Raw genomic sequence first — 27,520 nt, 5'->3', positions numbered from 1 at the left:
CTTTCCCATTTTCCCACGGAAACTTGACGAGTTTGCCAACCGTTTGCGCATAATCCTTCCTGCTGTGTAATAGTGCTTTACTTCCCCTTTCGTGTAGTAAGGGTGAAAGCTCGGTGGCGAAAATCAAACAAAGCTTACCGTGGACTGTGGTTTTCTCCGCTTTTATTTGATCCTTTTCACTCTCTCTCTCTCTCTCTCGCTCTCTCTCTGTTTGCTCTCTCCACGCTGACTTTCCTGCACACTCTGTATGAATCTAGTGGTCAGTGTCTGTGTGCCAGAAAAGGACAACAAATCAATGCGGGAAAATCACAACACACATTTGTTGCTGTGGAAAACCGCTATGCCAACTGGATACGCTTTATCTCCATCGCAGTCCCTTTTTTCCACCTGCGGCGTTACCATGGTGCATCAGTGTGAGCGAGATAGATTTGGTGCATAAAAATGGAAGAAAATTTCCAGCACGAGAGAGAGAGAGAGCTTTTGATGCCGAACAAAGTGGGCCCCCGAGAAAAAGCCCCTTTTGCAGAGAGAATGAGAAAATTTGTGGTAGTGGGTGACACATTGTGGCCCAAAAACGGCAGGTTCAACGGGATACAGTGTATCGAACGGCGCGCACTAGCTTTCGCCGCACCGTACTGCGAAGGTCGGTCAGTGGAAAATTTGTCAGTCCGGCACTTTCCACCTCTGCGCTTCGTGCCTCGCTTTCTGGCGGAAGGTTTGGTGGGTCGGGGAATCGGTGAGGAAACCGATCCGTGACGGAAAAGCACCTTTGTGTTCCCATACGTACGCGGGTCCGTGTAGTGCGCCAGGTTACGTTGCCCAGTGAGTGGCATTGGCCAACGGTTGGGATTTGTAAGTTTGTGGCCGGAAAATGGAAAACGGAAACGGAGTAAAAGTGACATAATTTTGCATCGTTTTAGAGAGGGTGTTACGATCCGGTGCATATTGCAGCTGGTACGACTAGTGGTGCAACAGTGTCAAGGATTCGTTTTCGAGGTCTTTTGGTGCGAGTGTACGGATAAAGTATCCTTCGCTCCTTGAAGTCACTGTGTGTGTGTCTTTGTGTCCTTGTGTGTGCGCTCATAATTACGATCACGTGAATGTGTTTAGTGAGTGAAGTTGTTCGCAGCGGAGCATAAGTTGCCCTAGCAAACCTAGCGAATCCTGCCTGGAGTGCGCTTTGCTGCATTCATTACACATAAACGAAGTGAATCAGGAAAAGTATCACAAGTTTAACAACTACTACAAACCACTAAACTAAACTGTTCAACAACTGAAAAAGGAGGGCGCACCGGCATACAGCAGCATGCCTGAAAAGGTGAAGGAAAAAGTAAAGTATCTCGTTTGAACATTTTTGATATCAATAGTAGTTTCACGGTGGCCTTGCCACTCTATTCCTCCATCTCAGTTCCTTATCTACTTCAATCTGTTTGAACCATTTCAACCGTACTCTTCTAGTGGCTCTGTTTCCCGTCGCCCATGTTTGATTTTCCATTTGTTTTTACCCCGGTTGTCACACTGCGGCGGCTACCGTGCTTTTTGGGTCAACTTTTAATTACTTCCGTACATCTAGATCCTTTTTTCCGTTGTTGGAGGACTTTCTCCCCGGGTTCGGTATATGATGGTGGTGGTTGGGTCTGTGTGTGTGTGATTGGGACTGTTCGTGACAGTTTTTTTTTCCTATCGTGCAAGTCCAATTTTCACGCACATTAGCACTCGTTTGGGTGGTTGAAAATCCTCGTCGTATAAGAGCTTTAAGTCGTATATTATTTATTCGAAAACTTGATATAAATATTTATAGTAGGATTATCACCAGAGAACACTTAAACAAAAGCTTATTTAGGAAACATTTCGTTTATTATCAGCAAGGACACTCGGGGGCATGATGGCAGATGTAAAATATTTTTGTTTCCAGTTGTGGTTTAACAACTGTCAACTGTCGCCATTTGCTAACATCCCAAGACTAGCATCAAATTTTATTCCGACCGCTTTTCCGAAGTTCGTAAAACTTACTATCCGTCCAGTTACGGGAAGATTAAGGCAAAGATTTCAGAATTGTTGGCGGTCACACAGCAGGAACCGGGTTCAAATCTCATCTGGGCCATTCTCCCATAATGAGGACCGACTATCCAACTATAAGTCTAGTAAACCAGCATTAGCAGACATGATCTTAAGAGGTCGTTAGACCAAGACAGTAGAAGAAGATCCCAGAATTGGTAGGGACTATTGATACAAGATATCCTGAATTGTTGTAGCTCCAAGCAAGAAGAGCTCCGGGGGAAGCTCCAGGCTATTTTTCGGAGCCAGTCTTGCGAATTTAGATGAGATTGTTTCGACATTGAAATCTAGCACTAGAGTTCCTTGTTTTGAAGAAATACTTTTTACAACATAATATTGAAGAGATTTTCCTTCCGTTTTAGAGCAAATACGGGTCATACAATAGTGAACTTTCTACGAGATTTAAAAACTTTTAAGGACAGAGCTATTTAAAAACAACAAATTTAACCATAACTTTAAGCGCACCGTTCAAGCATCTAAAGTCTGTGCTTTAGTCTGAGAAATTTGACTCTCGCTCCGGGAGCCTCACCGTTCGTTAGCGTCTAGTCGCTATATGAATTGGATTTTTTTTGCATGTGTCTACTACATCGTATGCTTTTCGCCTTCTTCTGCTTCTGTACGATGCCACAAAAGCTCGTACAAAGTGAACTAACTTTTAACAAGCTGTCGATGGAGATGATAGTGCTTGGTAACTTATGTTTCTGACAGCTGTGCTTGTGGGTGAAAAAAGGATTCCCGTTTCTTTCACCTTTCATGGCGGTACATCCAACAAAGCAATGGCGTAACCTTACATACTATACACCTTAAAGTGATGGGGATGTTCAATTTAAGGGATTTTGCAAAAAAGAGGAAACTTTTTCGTTCAAAAATCTCCGAAACAAATCAAATAATTATCATAAAATATGACAGTTTTTGGGTGCCGTTTTTGCGGACAAAACTATCAAGACTTCGGAAATCATTATCTAGGAAAAAAACACTTCAAGCGAGTAGCAAAAATTAGATTGTTTTCGTTTGCGGTCCTCTTTTTGTGTTGCTGTATTCATCAACACTGCGTTATCAATATTCGCCACTCGACCGACACCGAGGTCAGCTGATAGTTACGCAGCCATATTTCTCTTTCGGCTTTCGTATCACGTGTGTGTTTGATCTGGTCGATTGCAGTTGCCTTGCGGTTTTATTGCATTCTTTACGTGCTGCGGTTGGTTTTTTTTTTCGTCGATTAAATTCTTTGACAAATATTATAGAAATTTGATACTGCACCAATCGCATCAAGCATTCGCAAGTTCTTGAACTTGAAAACTTGAACGGAGTTTTTTGATTTGTTTCAAATGGAATTATAATAATCGTTTTCTTTTGGCAAAAAAATGTCCACCGTCATCGTATCGTTGACACCATGTGCGCCATCGTCGGGTGAAAGACGGCTACCAACCAGGCACAAAGGTCTTTGTTGTCTGGATCAGTTTTCCTCGCAAACGTACAAGTGACGATGAAAGATGATGAAAGGTTGTTTTAATATGTGGCTGTGAGAGTGCAACTGATACTACCTTCCATGTCTCAGAATGTGCCCCAACGTAACATTCTGAGCGTATTTTAATTTCCGGCCGCGTTCAACCGCATTTAATAATGTATGCGTGTGAACTAATTTATTGGTAAGTTTTTAAAATGAATCCGATTCAGCCAACCGTAAACAAGACGAATTTGCTTACACATTTATCGGAGTTAAACACAACTTTTACAACCCAACACAAATACTAATAAAGACTTGTTTTTTTTTACACATTATCGAACGTTGACACTTCCATGGGCGAGAAAAGTGGCCTGGTTGTTGTTACAGCTCCAATAACGATTCTCCTTCTACGGCTAACTCTAGTTACTTCAGGTTGTTGCTGTGATGTAAGATGTAGTTAAGATCACCGTAGGCAACGTTCACTTTGCGATCATTATCAGCATTACTGCAGGCATCGTCTAACGCTGTCCATTCGTTGAGTTTACCTCGCCGAGAGCTATTATTATCAGCAGAACGATCGACAGAAGGTTCGGTTCGAAACTTAAATTACTGCAGGCAGAAACGGTTGTCATGCTGGTCGAACGATTTCTTATAAAGTGAAGGGAAGATGCCGTTCAGCCGGGCCACTTGTAGTCATAGTTCTTCGAAGTGAAAATCATGCTAATAAACCTCCCAGCATTCAGAGTTAATTCTGTAAACCACAAATATTTCACCTCCATCGTCGCATATCACTTCACAAAGTCGAAGATTTAAAATGTTCTCGAAAGTTTACCGAGAAATGCGCTCCCAACTCGAAACCCCGAAATAAACCACAGGGGTTCATTCACACTGCTCCGAGAGGCGCTGCTTCACTTTCGGCACGCTTATCTTTGCAGAAACCGTGTAGCCGGTTCAGTAGTAAATGTACGATTCGTTATGCTTCGGTGTCCCCCGGTATGTGGCCGGTATGGCGACGGTTCCAAAATTCCAAAATGTGCCAATCATTTCGGTCGGTTTTTGACCGGGTAAGGTTAGGCAAGGTGCGTGACCGGATTCAATTAAATTGAATTAGAGCACTGGTGGTGGGACTATCAGGGAAGCGGTTAAAAAACATATCACTGGAAAATGGCGTGCACCGTATTCATTTGTATTCAAAAATGGTTGCTGGAGGGGCGTTTGTTTTTTTTTATTTCCTTTCATTCGCCTAGTAGATTTGTTTTTTTTTTGCGCAGATTTGCAAACTGGTTTTGACAATTTGATAGTTTATTAGGTCGTCAAAGTGTGGTTTATGGGGATTGAGGGCAACATCAAAAACAGCCTAGACCACATCCTTGCGGTGTCTGTTAGAAATGACTGGTTTATGATAAGGAATCAGCGGTAGAAGATTAGGAATAGTTAATTATTTCTTGCCTGTAGAACACTGTTTTTCGTTCAATTTTATTTGCTTTAAGTACTAAGACTAAAGACAGGCTTTCTTAATTAGTTTTTCGACGCTTCAGTCGCTGCTTCGGTGGACTAAACTTTCTTCAGAAGTCCTTCAATGCTCACCCGGGACAAGCGTTGTCTTTTGCATCTCAGTTTTGGGACTATTAGATCTCCACTGTCTTCTTGGACTCTGCCTTTTAGGGCCGTATCTGCCAGTGTCATTCTCATGCCATGACAAGTTCTCTTGGGACTTCTCGATCGTAAGTATGAGGATGTCGTCAATTTTGGACTGAGTCCATATAAATGTACTATGCAGTCTCAGAATCATCCGTCCCGACAATAGTAGAAATTCATATAGTATGACTGATAAGCCTCAACATCTATGTTATTGTAGATACTGACTTTTCACCCTAGATCAGCGATCACCTGATCATCTGTACAATACCCTTGGTTAAATAGGGTGCAGGATCAATAATTGTGTAAGCTTCTTCTGTAGAGGAGAGTCTCAAACTAATGAGGTCTATGCCTTCAGCGCGAATCAGGATCGATGTTGGCTCATACAAGATACTTCCGGAAGCTTCCACTACCTCCGAGTCTTTGGTGGTCTTCTCTCTGGGGACTTTGTAGAGTCGGAGTGGAATAGAGTCTTTGAGAGCGCTTTGAAGTCTATGAATATCGTTTAAGACTATAAACGTGTTAAATTACCCAGCCAATCTCTTACACATAGCTGTGTTGAGATAAGTTGAGCCGTTCATTATCGACTCTTCTATCTAGCTGACCTATTTCCCATTAAAAAGACAAAAAGTACAGAGCACGCTAGCTACTAGTGCTTACTGTTTTTGGAACATTAATAGGTCTGACATTTCGTGCCTAATAATTACATCGATTGTGTGGCCTAATAGATGTCTGCCAGACAGACAGCCCCGACAAATTGGGCCAATCTAGTATTACACATCCTATTAATTATTTAAGCTCTCTTAAAGCTGAGTTCGGAGCTTTGCGCTAATGTTCAATTTAATGTCTTACCCAGCAACGTAACGATTTCCTGGAATTACGAGCGAGAGTGCAACAAGTATAAATTCCTATTTAAGGCGCTCATAAAATGACACGTCAGCCGAGCTCAGTAACTTCCCGGCATTTTCCTGATAGTGTTACAATCCAGTGGAGCATTTGATTGTTTTCTGTTTGAAATCTTTCTTTTCGAATTTGTTTCCACTTTCCATCACCGGCGAACGTTGTCATTTGTTCGAATGCAATCTGTTTTGCTTGTTCCCCTTCTACTCTGTCGTTAGTATCGATCGAATTCGTCATACATTGTTTTGTAGCTGTTCATTACTTAAACATGATGGAACATCGAAGGAACCTTTTTTTTCAATTCCTTCCCTCGCCACACACATACAGATACACATTACGTGTTCGATTGTCTAGCATAGAACGAGAGAGAGAGAGAGAGAGAGAGAGAGAGAGAGAGACAATCACGTGGTGAGAAAGTGTGCATTACAACAGCAGCAAAAAACAAGATACACGATAAAAATCGATGCACTTCCATTAATCGTCCTTACAGCAGTTAGTACGGCTGCCTCTACACTCGGCGGTACCGTGGTCCGTGGTTTTGCTTCATTCCTGTGTGAGTCCTTTTTTCCATAGAAACGATCAAGGTACAGGACGACCGGTCCCAACTCCGATGTTTGCCCGTTGGAAAAGATTGAACCTGTGCTTTACACATTTTCATCACAGGACGTTAAAACTAATAAAAAAAAAACGGTAGGAAAATGCTTCTTTTCATGCAACAGTTTTATAGTGAAAAGTTGGGTTTTTTCTCTTCTTGCTAAGACCGATAGATGGGGCAAGGTTTTTTTTTTGAAAACTATCGGTAAGTAATCGCTGCTGACCATCACGTCACTGGCAGAAGAGCAATGGTTTTGCATACTGCTAGTCTCTCTGCCTATTTCTTTTTTTGTCGTGCAATTTTTATCTTGTGTATTGGTGTTCTCCATTTTCTCTCTGTGGTGGTAGAGAAGGTTATGTTTTCTTCTCGTCTCATCCCACCTCATAGAAATTGGGAATGTGTAGTGTTTTTTGAATTTGCATGCATATTAACATACTGTCTGCAAAATTTACATCCCGTCTGATGCTTTCGAAAGAATTTCCCTTTTTTTTGAGGACTCGCTTTAAAACGCTTTCTTATTTTTCTGTTTAAAATTTGATGCTTTTATTCCCTATTTTATTTATTTTTTGTGTTTTCCATTTTATTTCGTTTTATTTACTTTTTACTTCTTATTTCTATATTTTTTGTTAGTTTTAACACACGTTCTAAAATTTATGTTAAAATTTGTTTTTGCCTTTTATTTGCTGTTAAAAAGTTTTTTTTCTATTTTAAGTTCCTTTTATCCCCTGTGATTAAATGATTTTTAGAAATTTTGTCGTTTCTCTAAAAATATTTTTTCATAAAAATTGCTCTTTTCTCAATATTAGACATTGAATGTCTTGCAGTAGCAAAGTCTCAAATAGCTTCACTTTTTTTTGTATAAACTAGAAATTTTTTGATTTCAATTTCTTCTATACAATTTTATTTATAATTGTCAATTTTATATTTATTCTACAATTAAAGGGTTAGGATTGTTAGAGTTTTACTTTTTTAAGTTTTTTTCCTTATTTAAATTTTTTTTCTAGTGAGATGCTCGTTTTTATAAAGTTTTACTAATCTTCTTAAACTTGTTGTAGAAATTCAGCTTGTTTTAAGTTCTGTTTTAGTCTTATACAAATTTCACATTGCATAAAAGCGCCCACTGTTCCACTTTTAACCCGCTTCTGTGGAAGACTATTTTTGTAAGGCACCTCACGCAGCCAGACAACCTTCCGTCTTCATCAGTAACGATCGATACGGTTGCGCTCTACTGCTGCTCCTCCTCCAGCCCCTTCCGACTCACCATCCGTCATCCCCATAGTCGCAGTTCGATGAATTGCCCCACTCTTCCGGTACCGGAAGCCTTGCCCGTTTGCCACCGTGCCGCCCCGAAAGGATTAACCGGATGTGTTCTTTTTATGCACAGTTTTATTCATCGATGTTTTAAGTGTAAAACTCATCCATCCGTTGTTCGTTGGTTCGTGTGGCGGCGTGCTATAAAAAGGAAGGAAGGCCCCAGAATGTTTGAGACGGTTGAACGGCAAATACACGGAGATTGGCGGCGGCCAAGGAGAAAGTTTCGTGCCGTGTGGTTCGTGGGTTGAGCCCATTTTTCACAGACCATTTAGAATCCAGGCAAAATGGGACGGCTATTTGGACGGTGCTAGCGAGCGTTTGGGTTTAATCGTTTAAAGTCTCTTGGGAAGACTTTTCATGATAGGAACAAGTATTGTGGTAAGAGACCCATTAAGATGGGCTTTTTTTACCGAAATTGATACTCTTTAAAAAGGACGTCTACGCTTTCCTTTCATCCTGTCTGCGGTTTATTGTTTATTAATTTACTATACCGTCTTAGCAAGTAGCAAAATGATTCAAAACGGAAAAAGGACCAGGAGCAATAGAAAGGAAACGAATCCCCTTTATCAGTACGATATCCAGGGTTTTTTTTATTAGAAAAACAAATACTCAAAAATGGAAAGAAAAATTAAATGCTAATCAAATTCCCTTCCCGGTGCGTTTTCTTCCGTCCGCTTCCTGCTTCTCTCCGTGCGAGGAATGTGATATCCTTCATAAAGTAAAGCAGAAAAACACCAAACACAGCAAGCGCCGTCGGACGTTGTTTTGTGGCATTTTTGGTCCAGGTCTCTCCGTTTTTGGGGCTTTTCCTGCACTGAGGAATCTTCAGGATTTCAAAGTTTCGCTCAGACACGGGGCGGGACTGGGAGGGTTTGTGAATTTTGTGGTTAAAGAAAAACCCCTGACTTTGATGTTTTTGGCTTGGAGCTCCGTTCCATCTCTCTCTCTCTCTCTCTCTCTCTCTCTCTCTCTCTTTAAAGAGAGAGGGTTGTTGCGGTTATAACCTCCTCCGGGTGAATAAACTGTCTCCGGAGGAGGGGGTTTTGTAGGACATTCGCACAGTAGCATACCGAACCCATTAGTGTAATAAAAGAAGGATGCGGCTGGCAGAAGTCCGCCAGGACGGGAAACAGGGGCTGGGAAAAATCACCACCCCGACAAACAGTTTGCTGTATGTGTGGGCTTAATGAACCCCGACACGGTGTAGTTTTTGGTTGTGCTGTAGCTATTTCCGATTCAGATTTCCGGCCATTTGGTTATACGGGGTAACCTGTAAAGCAACTGTGTGTGGAGCATTGAGCCGATGAGTTGTTTCATGGGTGGGAAAATTCAGTGAAAAAGTGAGAGTTAATCCTTGATGCTTTTTTCAATCCCCACAGTATCTGTACGTGGTGTGTGTGTTTGGGTTGTATTGTATCAGGTTTCCTGACAAGGCTTGTCACCCCACACACGAACAGGATATTACCAGGTTTCGGTGTTGCATAATTTGTTGAGCGATAGGGGTTTTCCATCTGCTTTTTTCCTCATTGTCCTCTCAGCAATTTTTCGACTATTATTTTTAGATTTCAGTCAGACACCACACCACCCTGCTGTTCCGATGCGTGCGGGAGCTTTGAGCCATCAAAAGTTCATTTACCATTCATCCACCACTCAGCGGCTAGTGCAGTTTTATGCTGCTCTCTTTGCGAAAGAGAACACCGAAACCAGACCGGCGACCGTGTTAAGTCCTTTTTAAACCCCGGCCCGGGTTCGTTCTCCATACACATCAACCACAACAGAAACAGACCACTTAAAATAGGGAAAAATTGATCGCACGTTATGCGGCGGGCACGTTTGTTTGCATTTGCAACAGAAATAGGAAGGCGAAATTTGGGGCAAAAAATGCATCATCTCATGTCGAAATTGTGGTAATGTTTCTGCCTCCGTTCAAATTCTATTAGCGGTTTTTCAGGGTTGGTTGAAATTTTTTGAGGTGAGATTAAAAAGGAAAAACACCCGAAAAAGGACTCAAAAAAACAGGACATAAAGAACTTATTTTCCGAACCCCGGATGGTTGATCTCTAAAGGTTTGTCGAGGATGTTTTTTTGGTCCTATTTTTGCTGTTATTTTTCCATTTTTTCAAGCTTCCGGCATTATTTTCCACCGGATCGGGTTGGGGGAGGTGGGAAACGATAATATAAAATTTTTATTACGACATTTTAATTTCTCTCTTTTTGGTTCTCCGTTTTCTTGCCTGTGGGCCAATCTCGTCCCCTACATTGTCTATTGCTTGCTGGAGGTGGGTCTTGCTTGTAGGATTCGAAATAAAACATTTCTGAAGCAACTGAAGCAGTACCTAGAGCAGCAGCAGAGTTCGATGATACTATCCGATTTTTTTTAACAAACATCAGATACTATTCGGTTTGTCCGGTTTGCCCGGTGGAAATTGTGGGAATGTGAACAAAGCATTCAACTCGCTGAAGCCGTTTCTCGCACTGCGCTGAGCTGAGCTTCGCGTGTGTTCACAAAAGAGAGAAGAAGAATTCTTTCAGGGATCGAGGAACCCCTTTGTAGAATTTAATCGACCAGTTGTGTGGGTTGCTTTCAGCTCTTGTTTGCAGTTGATTTTTCACGTTCGGGAACCATTAACAAATGGTACTTCGTGTTCAGTGGATTTTTTTTGCGCCACTTTTTGTGCCTGGAATTTGCTGTGTGAGAAATTAGTAAAAATAAATTGCAGAATTATTATTTTGCATTTAAGGATGTCTGATCCTTCTACTTGATAGTCTTTAAAACTGCTCTTGAATAAATATTGTTTATACACTTTTTCCTATAAAGTTTTTGTTTGTGCTTTGTATGTTGACATACAGAGGGCTCCCTCATCCAGAATGTTGTATACATTTTTTTCACTGGGGTTTAAGCGTTACTACTTCATGTTTAAATGCAATACAAACATATCGTACACGAAGTTCAAACCTACCTCCCAATCCACCTGTGGTGTACCGTGGCCTAATCCTAAGGGTCGGTCAAAAATGTAGCTTCACCATTTTCTTCCTCCTCGTTGCCAGGAGAGCACATATTGTACCTGCACACGTCAAACCGGATGACACTGCGCATACCGTTGACATGGCATGACAGTGTACTTATTCCGTATCATTGGATGCCCGAAAATCCAACCGGAGCGAGCCATTCCTAACTAGCTCTGGGAAGCAGCAATAAATGGTTCACAGCGTTCGGAACATGTCACCACAAAACACCATCCGTCTCCACTGACCTGTCAAATTGCAAGCGCCATCTATCGGACAAATTTTAAGATGGGTATCTTCTTTCACAGACTTGGACGGATGAGTGTTGCACGCGAAAAAAAGAGGGAAGGCAAAAATAGATTTCGGGACCGGGTTTGGCCACAACTTGTCAACCTCTATAGTTACGGCGTGTCCTGCAATGTCACGCTCTGGATGGGATGTGAAACCTCGCAGATTGAATGAAAATTGATATAAAAATCTTACCGAATGGGTCATTTCGGTACCAGATTCTGATGAAGCTTTATGTTATATCTTCACACACAAATAGTACTTAAAGGAAACGTAAGCAAGCACAAGCACGGCGATGGCGCACCGAATCAAGCTCCCGCTTTTCTCATTGTCAAATATTAGCATTGCATGACGGCAGGGTGATTGCACGAAATCCCCAAAAATGTCACAAATGTGTATGTCGTTCGGGGTCGAAATAGTCGCCGCCTACCCCAACCTTATCGTCCTCCTCGGTTGGGGAGCTGTTCTGGTATTTGACAGGGCGTGCAAATCGGTCGAAGGTACGGTGCTGTCGTCTGACAAAAAAAGCGATGTTCGAAATATTTATTATGCCTTTTTTTGTTGCTCTTGTTTCCGAGATTGCTAACAAGAATTCTTTCTCACTAACCTTGAAACGGTCCTGCTACTGAAGTCCTTCACAAAGGATGATGATACACGTCCGGTGCCGCTCGGGGAGGTCTTTGATATCCACCAAAATGAGCTTTGTTTGCGAGTGGTTGCCTTTCGAGTGGAAATAGAATGTTATCAAAATCGAAAACTTGGTTAGGAACAGGACGATCACGACTGAGAGAGAGAGAGAGAAAGCGAGTTTTGCAGAAAGCACCGGATATGGTCCCGAGAAAAAAAAATGGCCCAAACACGTGCTTTGATGCTAAATGCGAATCCTTGCGCGCGAAAAAGGTTCACCAGTTTTGCAGAAATCGAGAAAATGAGTGTACCAAATCCCCCACTCCACCACCGTTTTGAGCGACTTTTCTCCACCACCGCCATCCGGCCGGATGTGTATAATGTCTGTTGACAGAGACGTGCGCTTCTGATGAGGAGATGAGTTTTCCGCCATGTAATGGTCTCCGGTTTTGCCGTGTAACGGAAGGGCCATTTCCACACGGTGGCGATTGGATGTAAATTCTATTTAGCTGACTGCTTTCCCACAGCACGCGCCCGCATTACCCCCCGCTGTAGGAGCATCGCGATGTACTGCAATGTCAAGCGAGTGCTTCCTGTGGCTAATAATCCGTTGGAGGGTGTGCTGTTGCTGTTTTTTGCTCGCATGCTTGCTTGCTTGCTTTGCTGTTGATACACTGGAACGATGTAATATCAACAAAATGTGTTGATACCTACGGGAAGGGTTTTGTTTTCATTCCATTTTCATTTCGAACCCACTCGTCGGGGGGGCTCGCTTCTTCGCTGGAGAAGCTAATGCGAGAGTTTCTAATCGATTTTCCAGATAATTTGTGTGCGTGTACCACCATGCCTGTTTGGAATTTACGTGCGGTTGCATTTTGATGTACTTCGGTAACGTATACTGTGGGGTTGGGAATTAAACTTTCATTGTAATTGGAACGTTTTGCTCGGGCAACATTAATTATGGAAGAATAGAATAGTGTGGGCAATTTATTTTATTCAAAGGAACAGTCGAAATACATATTAAGGAGAAAATTGACTACATTATTTATAATTAGAGCTTAATGTGGTTGAAATAGTACAGTGTGTGCCATAACATTACGATCAAACCAATTGATAAACAAAAATTATTGCTTTCGGTTGTTGATATTGCTTACTACAAATAGGGCCCATTTTATCGGTAAATTTTTTACTTTCTTGTTCACATTTTTATAATGAAAATTAAAAAAATAAAATTAGAGCAAATAATAAATAACATATCTAATATTTCGTGTGTCAGGACGACATACCAAAAATATAAATAGATTAATATAATATTTTGCTTTATACTCGTAATTTCGGATCGCAACATTTCTCTGCATTATATAGACTGTTCTAGAATATTTATTTTTTAAATCAGTGTTCTTATACTTATGTTATGCACTGTACAGTCACGTTATTGCAGTATTATTTAATTTGATATTCTGAAAAGCAATATTTTTTACGTAAAATATAACCTTCTATTAGTTCCCTATTTTAAACATAAAATTCATCTGAAGAATATTAAGCAAAAACCGGTAAAAACCTATTTCCAAGGCCCTCCCCTAGTTAGCAAATGTATCACTTACTATCGTGCAACCCTTTTGCACACGAAACGATGGCAACTAATAGGATCAGAAATTATCAGTTGTTTGCCATTTGTGCAACAAGCAGAAGTACAATCGTTTCACTTATCGTTAAGCCGGCTTTTCTAACCAATGTCGCTCTCGACGGGAGCGGCAAAAGGTGGGCTGCCGGGGTTTTTGCCTTCTCAAACTTTTTATTCACGTTTTTGCTCACGTTCCTCCTATTTGCATCAGTGTGTGGGACATTATCGGATGCAAAACACTCTCGTTGATCACGAAATGCGTTCAATTACAGAGGGGGCGACGAACATATATACACGCGCGCGCAAGGGGTGAAAATAAAGTAGTGTGTCTTGTCCACAAACTCACACGGTTAAGTCCTTTTTTGGAGGAAGCGAGCAACGGTCTGAGTGGAGTCCTGTTGATTCTCGCAATGGTATAATGGCGCATTGGGAAAGATTTCCTGGTACCGGGAGGCTATGAGTATTCGTTCCATCTGTCTGGGGGTGATATACAGTGCTGTACTAGTTTTGGGTACATTTTTCAAATAATCTTAACATTTTTTTAAGCTTGACATTCAAATGGCAAAACTCTATCATCTTTATTGCGAATTATAAAAATATGTTTTAATTAAAGCAATATTTTTTCTTGTTTTTTATGTCCACCTAAATTACCATTGTCACGCACTGTCGCCAAATTCTTCGAAAAGGATCCAACTCCTATCACTTGCCCTTTTTCCCTAGTAACTACTCCTCCTCCACATCCGCATCCTCCTTTGCTGCGTCAAGTACACACATTCGATCGGTGAGAAGGTTCTACCTACATGTGTCGTTTGGCTTGTTGTACCGGCGTACGCTCGTTAAGTACTTCATCACAATCTCATTTGGTTCACGGTTTGGGTCCGTCCCGTCCTGGTCGCATACTCGCAGCAGCAGGATTAGTCACACACAGAGAGCCGTTTTTCTGTTTCATCTTCGCCATGATGATGAAAGGTAGTAGTTCTAGAGAAAACCCCCGATAGACCGAACCCCCTCTAGTGGTAATTGATTGAGGCTATAGCCTGTTCCGATACGGTTGAACACTTCGTTTTGGTAAACGCAAGAACGCGCTTGCATGGGACCGCTTGATGATAGGACGATAATGCGGGGCTTTTGCATGAGCAGCAGCCTCAACAATGTTGTCCTTTTTGAGAGGGATGTTTTCTTTGTCTGTCCTGCTTGTTTCATTTTCGTGGACCAATCATTCAACGGACTCAATGAGCGACCATTATCTGTGTGAAGGAAAAGTTTTTCGCCTTATATTTTGCTGTAAAATAACAACCTGTTGTGAAGCTGTTGGCATGGAATTGGCTTAGCAAAGTCATTTATTGAACTTCTTGCAAAAGTTCCCTAATGCGGTTATCGTTCGCCGAAATAGACACGGAGTTCGGAATATTTGCAGTATCATTGCTCCGGTGATACTGTCCTGTTTTTCCAGTCGAAACGCTTTTCACGTTCTTTGTACGGACATCGACTTTCAGTGGAAGTTGTAAAAGTAACGAGAACGAATTTCTGACGAAAACTGTCCAATTTCAATGCATCAATGACGTTCATTTTCGTCTCCGTCGGGGCGGTGGAAAGCAAAATAAGAATTTTCGTCATGGGAAGCATGGAAAGCCACGTTGCGATATTTCCTTTGATGGTAAAACCGCAGACCGTTTTTAATTAAATTTGTCTGTCATATTTCTCTGACGGCCATTATCTTTTGACGTTTGCCTTTGACCGGCATCGATTTTCCCCCGGTAACACTCTTGCTCGCTCGTTCACATCTCCCCAAACAGTTTAACCAACAACAATCACTGAAGCAAAGCCGGATCTTATTTATGGTCCGCCCGCCCGTATCGACGTTTGCCGATCGGGTGATAAGTGGACCGAACGTTTATATCGTTTAATGGCAGCGTAAGCCGAAGGACTCCGTTCGGTCCGCGACCGCAACGGTTTCGCGCTGTTCTAATTGCCATTTCGCGGAAGATGGTTGCTGTAGCGTGCCGGTATCGATTTCAGTACGGTTCCTTAAGCACAGAGTTGTGGAATGGGCGGGCTGGAGGGTTGATGAGCCAAAGAAAAAACAGTTAAAGGAGCACAGTCGCTTGAAGATGAGATGCAAACGGCTATCTCGGGACTGGTCTAATCAATATTGATGAAGCGTTTCACTGATTGATTTATTGGTTTTTCTTTACTTGTGATTTGTGATGGGAATTTTCTGAAGTGCTCGGGTCCTCCAATATGAGCTGTAGCCACTCTCTTCTTCTCCTGTTTTTTTTTGGTTCAGTTTCATGATTATTTAATTATCAAATTGAGTCTTTTTGCTAGTTAGCCATCAGATACTGAGGTGGATGGCGAATGTTTAGTTACGGTTGGCAAGTGGCTAGAATAATCAGACAATAACAAAGTGGTGAGAGAAACTCACCCTTAGTGTGTTTTGTTTTTTCTTTAAGACGAGCTTTAGACCCAAAGCGACTGCTAGTGCCATCTGCTGGAAAACGAAGAAAACATCCAACGTTCAAGGGATTTTCTGAACAGATGTGAGACTCTTTATGCATGCAGATAGGATGGCATAATTAAGCCACCTAATTAGCATCGGATTATCATAAGCTGATGCCTTTGGATTGCTGAGTTAATTGAAGATAAGAACTCTTTGGTAAACTTTTTTTTTTAATTAATTTTAAAGAAATTCAGAAATAATATTTTAAAAATTATGATAACCTTCATTGTTGAAACATCTGGAATTTACTTGATTGTTAATTCAATATATTAATATATATTAATATATTCCTTGCAAAGTTTGAAGTAATTAAAATGCCTCGCTTAAAACATCATCTCTTTGTCTGATTTGAGTTAGTGCGTAAGTGCCAATCTAGACAAGCTATGAGCCTGAAGCCTTTACTGAGCTGCCATCTGTTGGAAACGGAGTAAACCATCGAACGTTCAAGGGATTATCAGATCAAATGTGAGACATTTGACGCACACAGATCATATCGCATAATTACGTCATTTAATTTACATGGGATTACACATTGGATTAATGCTTTAGGCCCAATCGCAGATGAAGCTCACATAACAAATGATTTTCGTTGTAGTAAATTTAACGGCACAAGTACTTATACTTTAAAAAGTAGTTTTGCTATAATATCAACGAATAATCGTGAAACTTTTTGCTCTAGTTCTAGTACAGACTTTCTTCCGGAAACGTAAAAAATAATACCGTGATTGATCTAAAGGCACTGGCGAAAGAAAATTGCTCACCAACGTGCATAAAGCAGGGATTTATCATCTCAGCATTAGCATACCTCCTCCGACCCGAGCAGGAGCAGGATTGGCACTTTCATTCGAGCGACCGTGTGCCTTTTTTTTCCCTAGAAATCGTTATAATAGCCCATTCGGCAACGGCAAGATAATTTACCCACGATAAGCGTATTATTTGCGTATAACAAAGTGGATTTTCTGCACACGCACACGAAGGTGAAAAGTTTGGTTGAGAGGAGGGGGGGGGGTGGAGATTTCCCCGGTTCTCTTCCCCGCTACGCGATAAGCGTGCACGTTCGGTTTTCCATAGTGGGGTTCACATTTTCCGGTTTCTCGACTGTGCTCCCGTCCATTGCCTTTACCCTGCATGAAGGCTTTGTTGTGCCGTTTCAAATTCAAATTCAAGGATTGTGTTGGATGTTTAAATAAATTGCTAGAACATTTTTCCATTTGTTCAACATAGTTTGAAAATTTAGTTTTATAATAAAACAGGAATAAAGGAACAGTTTAGTTGAACTTTTACCTTTTACTTCATATACAACATTATAGCGAGAAATTGAATATTCACCTTCCAAAAACTTCATCTCATCCATCCGAACACGTGGCACGAGGCGTCGTTCGTTCGGGTTATTGATCAACTAAATTTCAATTAGCCGTCTATTGGGTTTCAAATTACATCAACTCATTGACGTTGTCCCTCGGCCCCACCGCCAATCGATTGTCCACCTTTTGTTTACAGGAAAACCAACAATCCAACCAAGGTGTAACCTTTTCGACATGGAAATCTTGCTCCGAGCGCGGTAACTTTTACTCACCTCTGCCACTGTGTGTGTATCATCAGGTGGAATGGCGATAAATCGTCCAATTAATGAAAACCCAAATGGAGGAAAATTTATCGCCCGTTAGAGAATGGCTGTTTGTCCCTCGTGGCCTTTTAGCCTTTTTTGTTTCGTGTTTGGAGACGAGAACGGGTGGAAAAGCAGAATGAAGTGACTGAAGTTTGTTCCTGCATGGGGAAAATTCTTCCAATCGTTTGATTTACGATGTGCCGTCGAATCTTTTTTTCTGTGTTTTTCATTCTTTCGGCAAACTTTTCTTAACGCGCTGCGAAAAGGGATTTTCTTTATTATTCAAAATTCTTTTCCCGTGTATACTTGAGTTAACTTTCGAGTTGCGTACAGTGCTTTGTTGGGTAAGTGAGACTATCCAATCGTGGGATTGGATTTCGAAAAGAAAATGTGTGAAACATTACGAGGATAAGTTGCTTTTCGATCGAAAAAGGTTGTTCCATTCCTACCTTGGCGTATTTTCCCCAAATCCAATTCACGAACGGGATTTTGAAAGATTCGAATGTGGCATTTACAGAGAAATGGGGAAAAATCAATTTCCTGATCCCCTTCGTCCATTCTTAGCTGGTCGGACATTTCAACACCCACCGTTTTTTCCATGTGCTCCACTTTCCGGCACCGAATACCCTGCCCTTAACGCTTTTCAGCGTAATGGAACGTGTTGCTTGTTGGATTTGACCATTTCGCTGTTCCACGTTGGCCCTGAACAATCGGGAGGGGTGGGTGGGAAAAACGGGCCACCGGTGGGGTTTGATGTGGCGTGAGTGGAAAATTTAGGTTAGCGAGCGACTTTTAGACAGCCGCACGGAAGCTTTGTACGCTTGAGAAATAATCATAGCAAAGCGTTTGCCTTCGGGGTGTTTTTTGTCGCGAAGGACTTTTGTGACTTAAAGTCCCACTTATTTGAGCAGCGGTAGAGTAGTTTAGAAAATAAAATGTGCGCATTCTATACCGCTTAGCAGTACAGGTACGTGCTTTTTTGTCCAAACCAGAAGTTCATGTAACACTTGTCTACGGGTTTTGTTTGCTGTCTTACTCCTTTTTTTCGGTATTGCTCCACGCTTGATTCCATTTCCTAATGCCATGTCATGGAACGTGATTTATGTGCAATCGTAATCGAAATTGCCCTCGTCGATGTCGTCGTTGTCGTGTTCATTCCAGTCTGGAAATGATGAATTGTGTGCCCGCTGCTGCATGTGAAGGTACACATCACTCACGTCCGGGCTAACGACTACTACAGGAAGAACGTTGGAAAGCTTGATGACTAACAAGGAAAAGATTGTGATTCCTTCCCGTACTGTTGTGGTGGTCTTAGGATTGCAGGCTGAAGGAAACGATTATGTTCCTCTTCCATTTGGAGTAAGAATTTTAGGTGGCAATGCAGGAATGCTGTTAACCCAGCAAAGCGGTAATTGAGATAATTGGACGTTTTAACACTTTTCTGATTGCCTGCTTCCGTTATGAGTGTAATCCCGCTATGGGAGTTTAATTATCTGCTATCAACAGATCTCCAATCAGTTAAGAACATTGAAGCTTAATTTGTCATACCCAATTAATTGTTCTATTAAAAATTCACACCTGATTGTCCCTTTTGAACTTTTGGAGTTTAAGAAGAAGAGACCAAAGCAGGAGAACTAGGTAAATATTAGTCGAGAGTTAGGAAAAAAAACTTGAGAAATTCTTCCAATGGCTCGATTCACTAAGACTACGAATGCATCATTTCTTATCGGAATACTTCTCATATCGAAGGTCCAACTTTATGATCAAAAAAAAAAAACTACAAACACTGTGCGTATTAAGCATAAAGCGCCATCTGTTGGCAAACAGAATAAGAAGCAGCTTAGTATTCAAATTTTAAAACTCAATACAAAGTTCAAGTTCAAGTTGTTACTGGATAGTTATATCTTTCCAAAAACATGTTCAAAATTGCATCCAAAGCTGCTCATTAATACTTTCCGCAATGTCAAAGAGTCACACCAACTTTGAATACTCTAAGAGCCATCTGCTGGTAAATAATAGCTGAGTAATGAAATGAGAATTAACTTTAGTACAAGTTTTACAACTTGCGGTAAACAACCTCTTCATCGTTAGTTTCGTTAGCAACTGCATCGAAAGCAGGATTTGCCACAATCTTCCGGCTGCTCAGCGATGCCACTTCGCACTGCCAAAAAGTCACGTCAACTTTGGATAGTGAATGTCAAACATCAACATAATAATGCCTGCAGTTTCCCGAACAATTCTGCCAGTGTGCTTTGGTGAAAATTAAATTTCCATTTACCACAGCCCTTACAATGTAGGCTTGCACTGCTGCCGGTTGGTACTACTGAGCGACAGCTTTTCACGCTAGAGATCATCCATTTGACATATACTTGGGCCGGGCCCTCGCCCCAAAAACTCCGGTGCGAGCGTCCTGTCACATGCTTTAAAAGTTGTGCCTGAGTTGACGAAGATAAGAGCCTTGCGGTGCTTTTGTAAATAAATGTAGATAGGGAATGGGAGTGAGTGAGTGAGTGGTTGCGCTGCTAATGTTAGCATTAGTCTGCTCGAAAATGGCACGTACGGTCGAGTGGAAAGGGCCGGCTGGACTGCCGAGCGCATTACCAAGAGTTTAAGCGAAGTTTACGAGCACTGCTACATTAAAGAGCATTTTGGTATGTTGTGGTGTGTGAGTATTGGAATTTCAACAGCGGGTGGGTTTCATAATTAAACCACTGGCGATCCTGCTGCAGCAGTAGTGTACCGGAAACCCGGGCGTACAATGCAGGTGTCGTGTTACTCTGGGGCTTCAACACAAGCGCTTTTCCCAAACGGCATTCTGCCATCATCCATGGATTTGCCCAAGCTTTTGCAGGGTGTTAGCGATGCTCAAAGGACCGTACTACTCGTCTGGCGCCAAATGTTACATCCCTAGCTTTACACGAATCAATAATAGATTGCTTTAAAATCAATTATATGTTCGCCAAGCTCCAGCACATCTGGTGCGCTACGATAAATGAAGCTTTTCCACTGGTAAGGATTCGTTCACCTGCAATTCAAAACGTTCATGTGTGTATCCCCGCTTTCCGAGCAACTTCAACTCATCAAGAGAGTTCTCTTGCTTCTGGCTTCCTTCGTGCAATCAGTACTGGCTCTCAAACCCGTACAACGCTCCTCAGTTGTTGTTTAAACCAAGAAGAGTGCGTCAAGATGCATTAAGCTATGCCACTTTCAGCTGGAACTGGTACAGAGTTTTCAGAGTTGATTCAAAAGTGTACTCAGGCTGATGGTATAATACTTACCGTACACACCGTTGTACCATCGGCCACACGCCTCTACCGCGTGCATGTGCCGTGTCCTGAAAATTGGCCAGAAAATCTCATGTGAAAGATTTATTGCTCGCCGGCAGTAAAGCTCGGCCTTAATGCACTGGAGATTCGCTAACTATTCCCCGACAGAGCCAGCAACGGAGACAGCAACCGGGTATGCGGGTACAAACAATAGAATCTTTCGGATCGAATTTACGTTCTGGGGTGTGGTGGCAGAAAATGGCATCAGACAGAAACAAACATGGGAGTACCGCTGGGAACTACCGATGCACATGCACAAACCACCCCCCCGTGTATTGGCACCACCGATGGACGTTTTATAATGGGAAAGCGTTCGGCCTGGTTAGGAGAGAATGTGTGTGGCGATACCAGAAGCAAGACTTTCACACAACAGTATACAGCAAGTTACAAGCGCTTGAAGACGACGACGCCTCAAGAAGAACCCCCCGCTCACACGCACCCAGCAAACGCAAACAATAACGAAGTCTTGCGGTACTATTTCCTTTGAGCTGCTGGGGTGTGGTGCAAGATGGTGCTTTCTACGACATTTCTTGGCAACAGGAAAGTTGCTCCTTCCAGGCTAGATGCTGTGCTGTGTAAAGGCGTGGGAAAACAGGCATCCTCATGCTTCGTGGTACCGTCTTTGATAGGCCTCCCGTTGGAAGCTGCATCAAGTGACATGGTTTCTATTTTTCTATGGGCATGTGGCCCCATGGTAGGACTGTAAATTGTTTCCCACCCCGCCTTGGTGTGGTTGAAAATTTTACCAAAGCAATTTAACAACCTGCTGCAACGCGTACCGAGGGCGGCAGCCAACAGGCTCTCGCAGTCGAAAATCACATTAGCAGGAAGGCGGGTCGGGTTTCGTTTAATGTATTGCGTTAAATTGGCTGTGGCCCATAATTTACCAGCAATTATTGGATGGTTTTCAACAAGACGTTAGGATTGCCTTCTACTTGGCATTATTTATTAGTGTTTTTTACTTAGAGCCATTTCACAATTATCTTCTTTTAAGGCAAAACATGTTATTATCGATTGTTTTTTTGAAGAATATTAAATTATCAAAATTTAAATGGCGACCAACCTTTTTTCTTCTTCTTCCTTGGCACTACAACCTCGAGAGGGTTCGGCCTGCCATTTCTGGCTTTCTGTGACTTATTTTTACCCATAGTAAAGTAGTCAGCCTTACGTACAGGGAGGCGGTCTGGATGAGGTTTGAACGCCGGTCCTGCCGTGTGAAGACCGGCGCCGCTGTCGCCTCGGCCACCTGACCACCCATTTTAATATTAGTTATTATAACTCTATCAATGCTGAAAACGCCATCTGCAGATAAGTGTGTTAAGTAATATCTCTCTATCTCTTCTTGGTGTTACGATCGCTAAGGTAATGTCTGCCAATTTCAGGTCTTCTAGACTTAATCATATCACTTAGTTGGATGGTCAGTCCTTACTACGGGGGAACGGGTTCGGATGGTATTTGAACCCCGGTTTTGACGTATGGAGACCTGCGCTATTGTTGGCTCCACGACCGGACCACCCATAAGTAATATACTGTAAATGAATAGAATATAGAATATTCTTGATGAAGTCAGACAACATCTATACATACAAATATTATTATTAATCAATGTTTGCTTCCTTCTGTATATAATTTAATATTTGTCATTGCACAGACGAAGTTAAGCAAACGTTTACTTAGTTTTCGACCGAAGTTTGACGTTTATGTGTGACATTCGTAACGCCATCTGCAGTAAAACTGCCATATGTAATATGTTCGATAAACGACATTAAAGGCATTTTAAAAAAGATATTCGATATCAATCCATGGCTATAGATAAAAATAGATTTATTTTTCATATTTTTTATCTAGTATTATGTAAATTTTATCAAGTCACGCGTCCAACTTTTGTTTTCTTAGTGCTAAAACTCGAGCCCAAACACTGCGAGTAGCGTATAGTCCGCCGATACCCCTTTGAATGATTGTCATCCGTAAAAATTAGTCACTTTTGATTACCCCACGCGCTCCATCGCACATCCATTCAGCGCTAATTAGATTCGCCTCGTAATGCCATTAAATTTGACACGGCGTTGTGTTGTAATTTCAGGTTCGGTCCTTCAAAAATGTGTTTTTAAATGATTATTTAAATTATCACAAAACCGCACAACAACAAAAACCATCGACACGCACAACACAGTGAATTTAGGCAATTTTAAACCACCCCACATAAAAAAACGCGTAACGTACCGCTTTTTGATTGGTTGTAACGCTTTTTTGCCCGATCCTCTCCTTACCTATTGCCATGTAACGTTCATCAATTTGTATCGATTTTGGTTACATTATTCCTTGGCTCGCTCGAGAATGGTGGCAAGGTAAAGTAAAAACAGCTAAGTAAACTATCGATCACGATCGGTATCGCACCACCACCATACAATGCACCACAAGTTTTCCCCGGCACGGGGGGGCAAAGCATTTTTTTTATTATGATTGTATCCGTCGCGTCCGTCATCGTCGTCTTCAGGTCGTTTGCGTTCGTTAGCGCGATTTGAATAACGTTAACGAGAGCTTTTTCTGGCACACGCGACTTCTTCCCCATAAGCGCACACCACGGAATATGATGGACGCACGATCGGGTGTGCGAGCTCGCACACATGTGTACCCGGTAATGGCCTAGAGGCGTTTGTTTATTGATGTTTATTTTTTCGAAGTTTGAAGTTGTGTGTTGCGTCGTTAGGGAAGCCACAACGAAAGGGGGAAGGAAAGCTCCTTCATTCGGGACCGCGAGTTCGGAGATGTGGGATCTTCCATTGTGTTCACAGCTGTTTGGCTAGATTTTCGGCTGTGCGGATCCGTCCCCGAACCGGTCTTCAGTGGTGTTCGGGAAGGTGTTGAAGACACATCTCTCTTGCTGACAGCTCGGAGCGAAGCACAGGGCTCTGTGTTCAGCTAACGCTGTTGCGAAGATCGATGGGAGCTATCGGTGGTCGGCGGCGTGCAAGCAGTTTTGCAGCTCCCAATAACCCGGTCACTGTTGGCAGTGTGTTGCGATGGAGTGCAGTGGGCAGTTTGGTGATTTGTGTGCTAGTGCTAGTATTACCCTGGCCACTGCCTTACGAACAGTCGGTCGAAGAGATCATGCAGGAGCGTTCGAATCATCTGCGGGAACAGTGTCAAACGATTCTAACGCACGGCACGAACCAGTCGGCGTCAGGTGCACGAACTTCAAAACCACAGTCCCTGTACTATAACTACTTTTATCAACCCCGGTTCCAAATGCTTTGGTGTTCGATAAGCAAAGTAGCGTCCAGCAGTTGGATGTATCAGTTCAACCGCTGGGCGGGTGTTTCGCGCGATAAGATCGCCCAGGCAGCACGAGATATGAAGGCACTGGCGCGAATGTACTATCCCGTGCCGACACGTGCCGACGTGGAACAAATGAAGCAGAACGTCGCGTTGCCAGCGATCCGATTTCTGTTGGTGCGTGATCCAATGGATCGGTTCGTCAGTGCGTACGAGGATCTGATCGTGCGGCCGCAGAGTGATAACTATCGTAACCTCCGGCGGTTTATCTTTCGCGAGGTGTACGGCGTGGACGCGCCCGCAGGCACAGCCGAGGTAGGATTGATTTATTTCCTCCGTTTGTTTGATTCGGAGTTGCTGAATGGCGTGGACTAATTAGCATTCGAAAATGCTGACAATGCTTTTCCAACCTAACCCGTAGGCCCTCACACGGCCCGCACAACACGCGGAAGAGCTGTTGGTCGCCCCAAAAAAAACGTGAAACTATATTTACTGACAATGTCTTTTATTCTTTGCGTGTTTTCTGACCGACTTGCGTGGACAGAATGGTACCGCCACGCCGCCGCCGGTACCGAGCTTCAGCGACTTCACCGAATTTGTGCTCCGTCGCACCAACGTGCTCGATCCACACTGGAACACTTACTACAATCTGTGCGATCCCTGCTTCCTGCAGCCGACCGTAATCATCAAGCTGGAAACGTACGACCGGGACGTGGCGCACCTTCTCCGGCTGGCGAACGTAACCACCGGTGCGGATAATTATGATAATGCACGGAGCGGCAACGCATTCGAGGGACATCGTCTGAATGTTAATCATCATCGCGCGCCGGGTGACACTTTACACCGCAACGCCTCCACGATTGACCGGTTGGCGGAACTGACGAAGGAACAGTTCGAGCGATTGTATCGCCGGTACGAGCTAGATTTTCGATTGTTTCAGTACGACGCGAGCCACTACTTTGCGATGTACGGGACGGATTGAATCACGCAGGGTGAAACTGTGATGTTAAGAGAGTGGGCTGTAGGTTTTAGATGAGGTTCGCGATACATCTCGTTTAGGTAGTAAGGTATGTAATAAAAGGGTATTATGTTACACGCGTGATTTTTGTTACTCTATGCGGTGCGGTCTGGAGGTGTGCAATGTGTTATTCTGCGAGTTTAGGGTAAAATAAGCGTGAAGCATGTAATTGCATACTTTCAGGCGCAATGCACCCAACAACCAACCCTAGAAGTAAGCCAAGTGGAGTTTGAAACAGTTGCTCAAAAAATTAAAAGGAACCATCTAAAATGATGCGGATTTGAATTTTAAGTTAGAAGAGATGCTAAGGACAAAGATCTAGCTCGTTTCAGAGCTTTCATTTAAACCGACAATAATGAAATGCTTCGCCGTACAGTTAACAAAAAAAAAACAATAAGAGATGAATAAAAACAAACGGCTTTTCATAGGCATCCCGCTTGAAGAGCAACGATTATGCTAGTGTGCTTCAGCTTTTCCTTTCATACGCACCAACACTCTCACTAACGGGATCGCTCTATTGTTCTGCACGCCGTGGCTCAGAATCGTCGTACATATGACAATCGGTAGTCTCCGCGTCCTTGGCAGGAAACGCTTACTTGCAGGAAATAGAGAGACTTCAACAACATCAACCCGCCCATGGCCGTGGGCACCCCCGCTTTGCACAAATCCCTGAAAATGCAAATTGGTGCGGAAAAATTGTCGAATCCACCGGTTCCACCGAAGGATTTGCGTGTTCGTTGGGTGCGGGCTTAGCATGGTGATGGCGATGATGATGATGGTTCATTCAAATATGGAAACGGTTTTATGGGAAGGATTAGTCTGGCCACCGGTGTGTGCTACCGGCGGTTCCCTTAACCCTTAAAGTGTTCACTTGGCTATGAATATTATTTCATAATACTTTATTATGAATGATTCATGTGTCAAAACAGGTTTTCTATTTTAAAAGTCTTATAAATTTAGCTGTAAAACATTTTAATGACATAAGGAGTTAATTATTACAAAGCAGTAGCTTTGTCAGTAAATCATTCTACCATATTACCGTGTGAGGAACACCAACACCACGCATGATGCGAACCGCCTGGCGATCATTTATATTCCTTTCAGCAAAGCTATCAAAACACTCGGAACCATCTAAATCAAATCTTCTTAATCTTCGCTCCGCCATTATATCTGTTTGTTTGTGCTCCCCTAATGAATGTCATTCACATCAAACTCCTCTCGAGTTCTCGCTCGCACCACAAGATTCCGTCTCAAATTTCCATCAACGGATTATGCAAATGTACACACGATTAATAACGCACCGGGGCCGTCGCGACCATCTCGGCCAATAGTTTAAAGGCCAAACGGTGCGACAAATCCGCGGGCAAATATTTATCGAACGCTGTCTGCGCCGGGAATCGATTATGCGTAATAGCTTCATCTGTTTTAGATTTTATGAGAATATTTCTGTTTATTCTTTTCATGCGTTGATTGACCGGTCTTAAAAATATTTACCTTAAAAGGACTTTATTAAATTTTGAAGCTTCAAAGTTCATGTTATGCTCAACGCATGCCGTTGCTCACCGGACCGGAATTGCATACATCATCTTCAAAGCCACGATGAATGTAGCAATGTTGCATCCGTGAGCATGCATGGAATTCGCGGCAAGGAAATTCACAGCCCGACGGAAAATTCAAATCTCATCGTCGCTTGTTAAACATGTCCGTGTGCAACAATGTTGTGGTGGTGGTGGTGGTGACGTTGCACTGTAATTTACTGACCAGCGTGCCACATCTTTCGGGAAACAGTTGTCGGGTTGGCTGCTGATGACTTTCCTATCTTTTAGGGATGCTGTCGGGGTGTGACGGCTCCAGCCCACAGCCCCAGCGCACACGTGTGTTTGAACAGTTTCCCGTTCCGTCCGGTGTGCACATCAAAATAAACAACTGTCCACGGAACAATGATGCATCTTCGGTCGGTGCAACGAACGGGGCATTGCGATGGCATGATTTTATCGTGTCATGTGTTTGGTTGGGAAACAGTGGCCATCATCGCACCGTTTCGCAAACTTCTTGCGCATGAGTTGCTGGTGGTACATGAGAACATGCTTCATCCATCATGCTTCGGTGCAGGTTGGACGAGATAGTTGTTACGTGGTTCTGCATACTGGTGGGTTTTTGAATTGTTGGTAGGAATGCCTGAAGTTTTGGGCAACGACAAGATCGAGCTGCTGACATGAGGGAGAACAAGACATTTTTAAATACAATTCTATTTCCTGATGTAGTGTATTTGGAACTGGTTCTCAGTAAAAGAA

General features: G+C 42.7%; 2 protein-coding genes across 6 annotated transcripts in view; both read left to right on the top strand.

The window, feature by feature from the left end:
• The window catches only part of LOC118503994 (calcium-transporting ATPase type 2C member 1), a 62,616-nt gene that overhangs the window by 2,971 nt on the left and 32,125 nt on the right, over positions 1-27,520 (top strand). The window contains exon 1 of one of the 5 annotated variants that reach the window (XM_036037944.1): positions 619-1,318. The exons of 3 other annotated variants lie outside the window; for them this stretch is intronic. In XM_036037944.1, coding sequence (XP_035893837.1) covers positions 1,307-1,318 — 12 coding nt within the window. In that variant the 5' untranslated portion in view covers positions 619-1,306. Of the gene's footprint in view, positions 1-618; positions 1,331-27,520 lie in introns of those variants that run through there. One more of the 5 variants, XM_036037943.1, reaches the window with a different exon arrangement.
• Positions 22,808-25,680, top strand: LOC118504002 (carbohydrate sulfotransferase 11-like). Its single transcript, XM_036037958.1, has 2 exons — positions 22,808-24,523; positions 24,753-25,680. The coding sequence occupies exons 1-2, from the start codon at positions 23,876-23,878 to the stop codon at positions 25,188-25,190; spliced, it is 1,086 nt and encodes a 361-aa protein (XP_035893851.1). The 5' UTR covers positions 22,808-23,875; the 3' UTR covers positions 25,191-25,680.

Source organism: Anopheles stephensi, chromosome 2, assembly GCF_013141755.1.
Source record: "Anopheles stephensi strain Indian chromosome 2, UCI_ANSTEP_V1.0, whole genome shotgun sequence".
Lineage (NCBI taxonomy): Eukaryota > Metazoa > Arthropoda > Insecta > Diptera > Culicidae > Anopheles > Anopheles stephensi.
The sequence above is the reverse complement of the archived record's forward strand: the minus strand, read 5'-3'. Positions and strand labels throughout refer to the sequence as shown.

Coding starts and splice junctions, on each gene's coding strand:
- LOC118504002 (XM_036037958.1), top strand. CDS start 23,876: ATGGGAGCTATCGGTGGTCGGCGGCGTGCAAGCAGTTTTGCAGCTCCC. Junction 24,524..24,752: donor CGCCCGCAGGCACAGCCGAG/GTAGGATTGATT, acceptor TTGCGTGGACAG/AATGGTACCGCCACGCCGCC.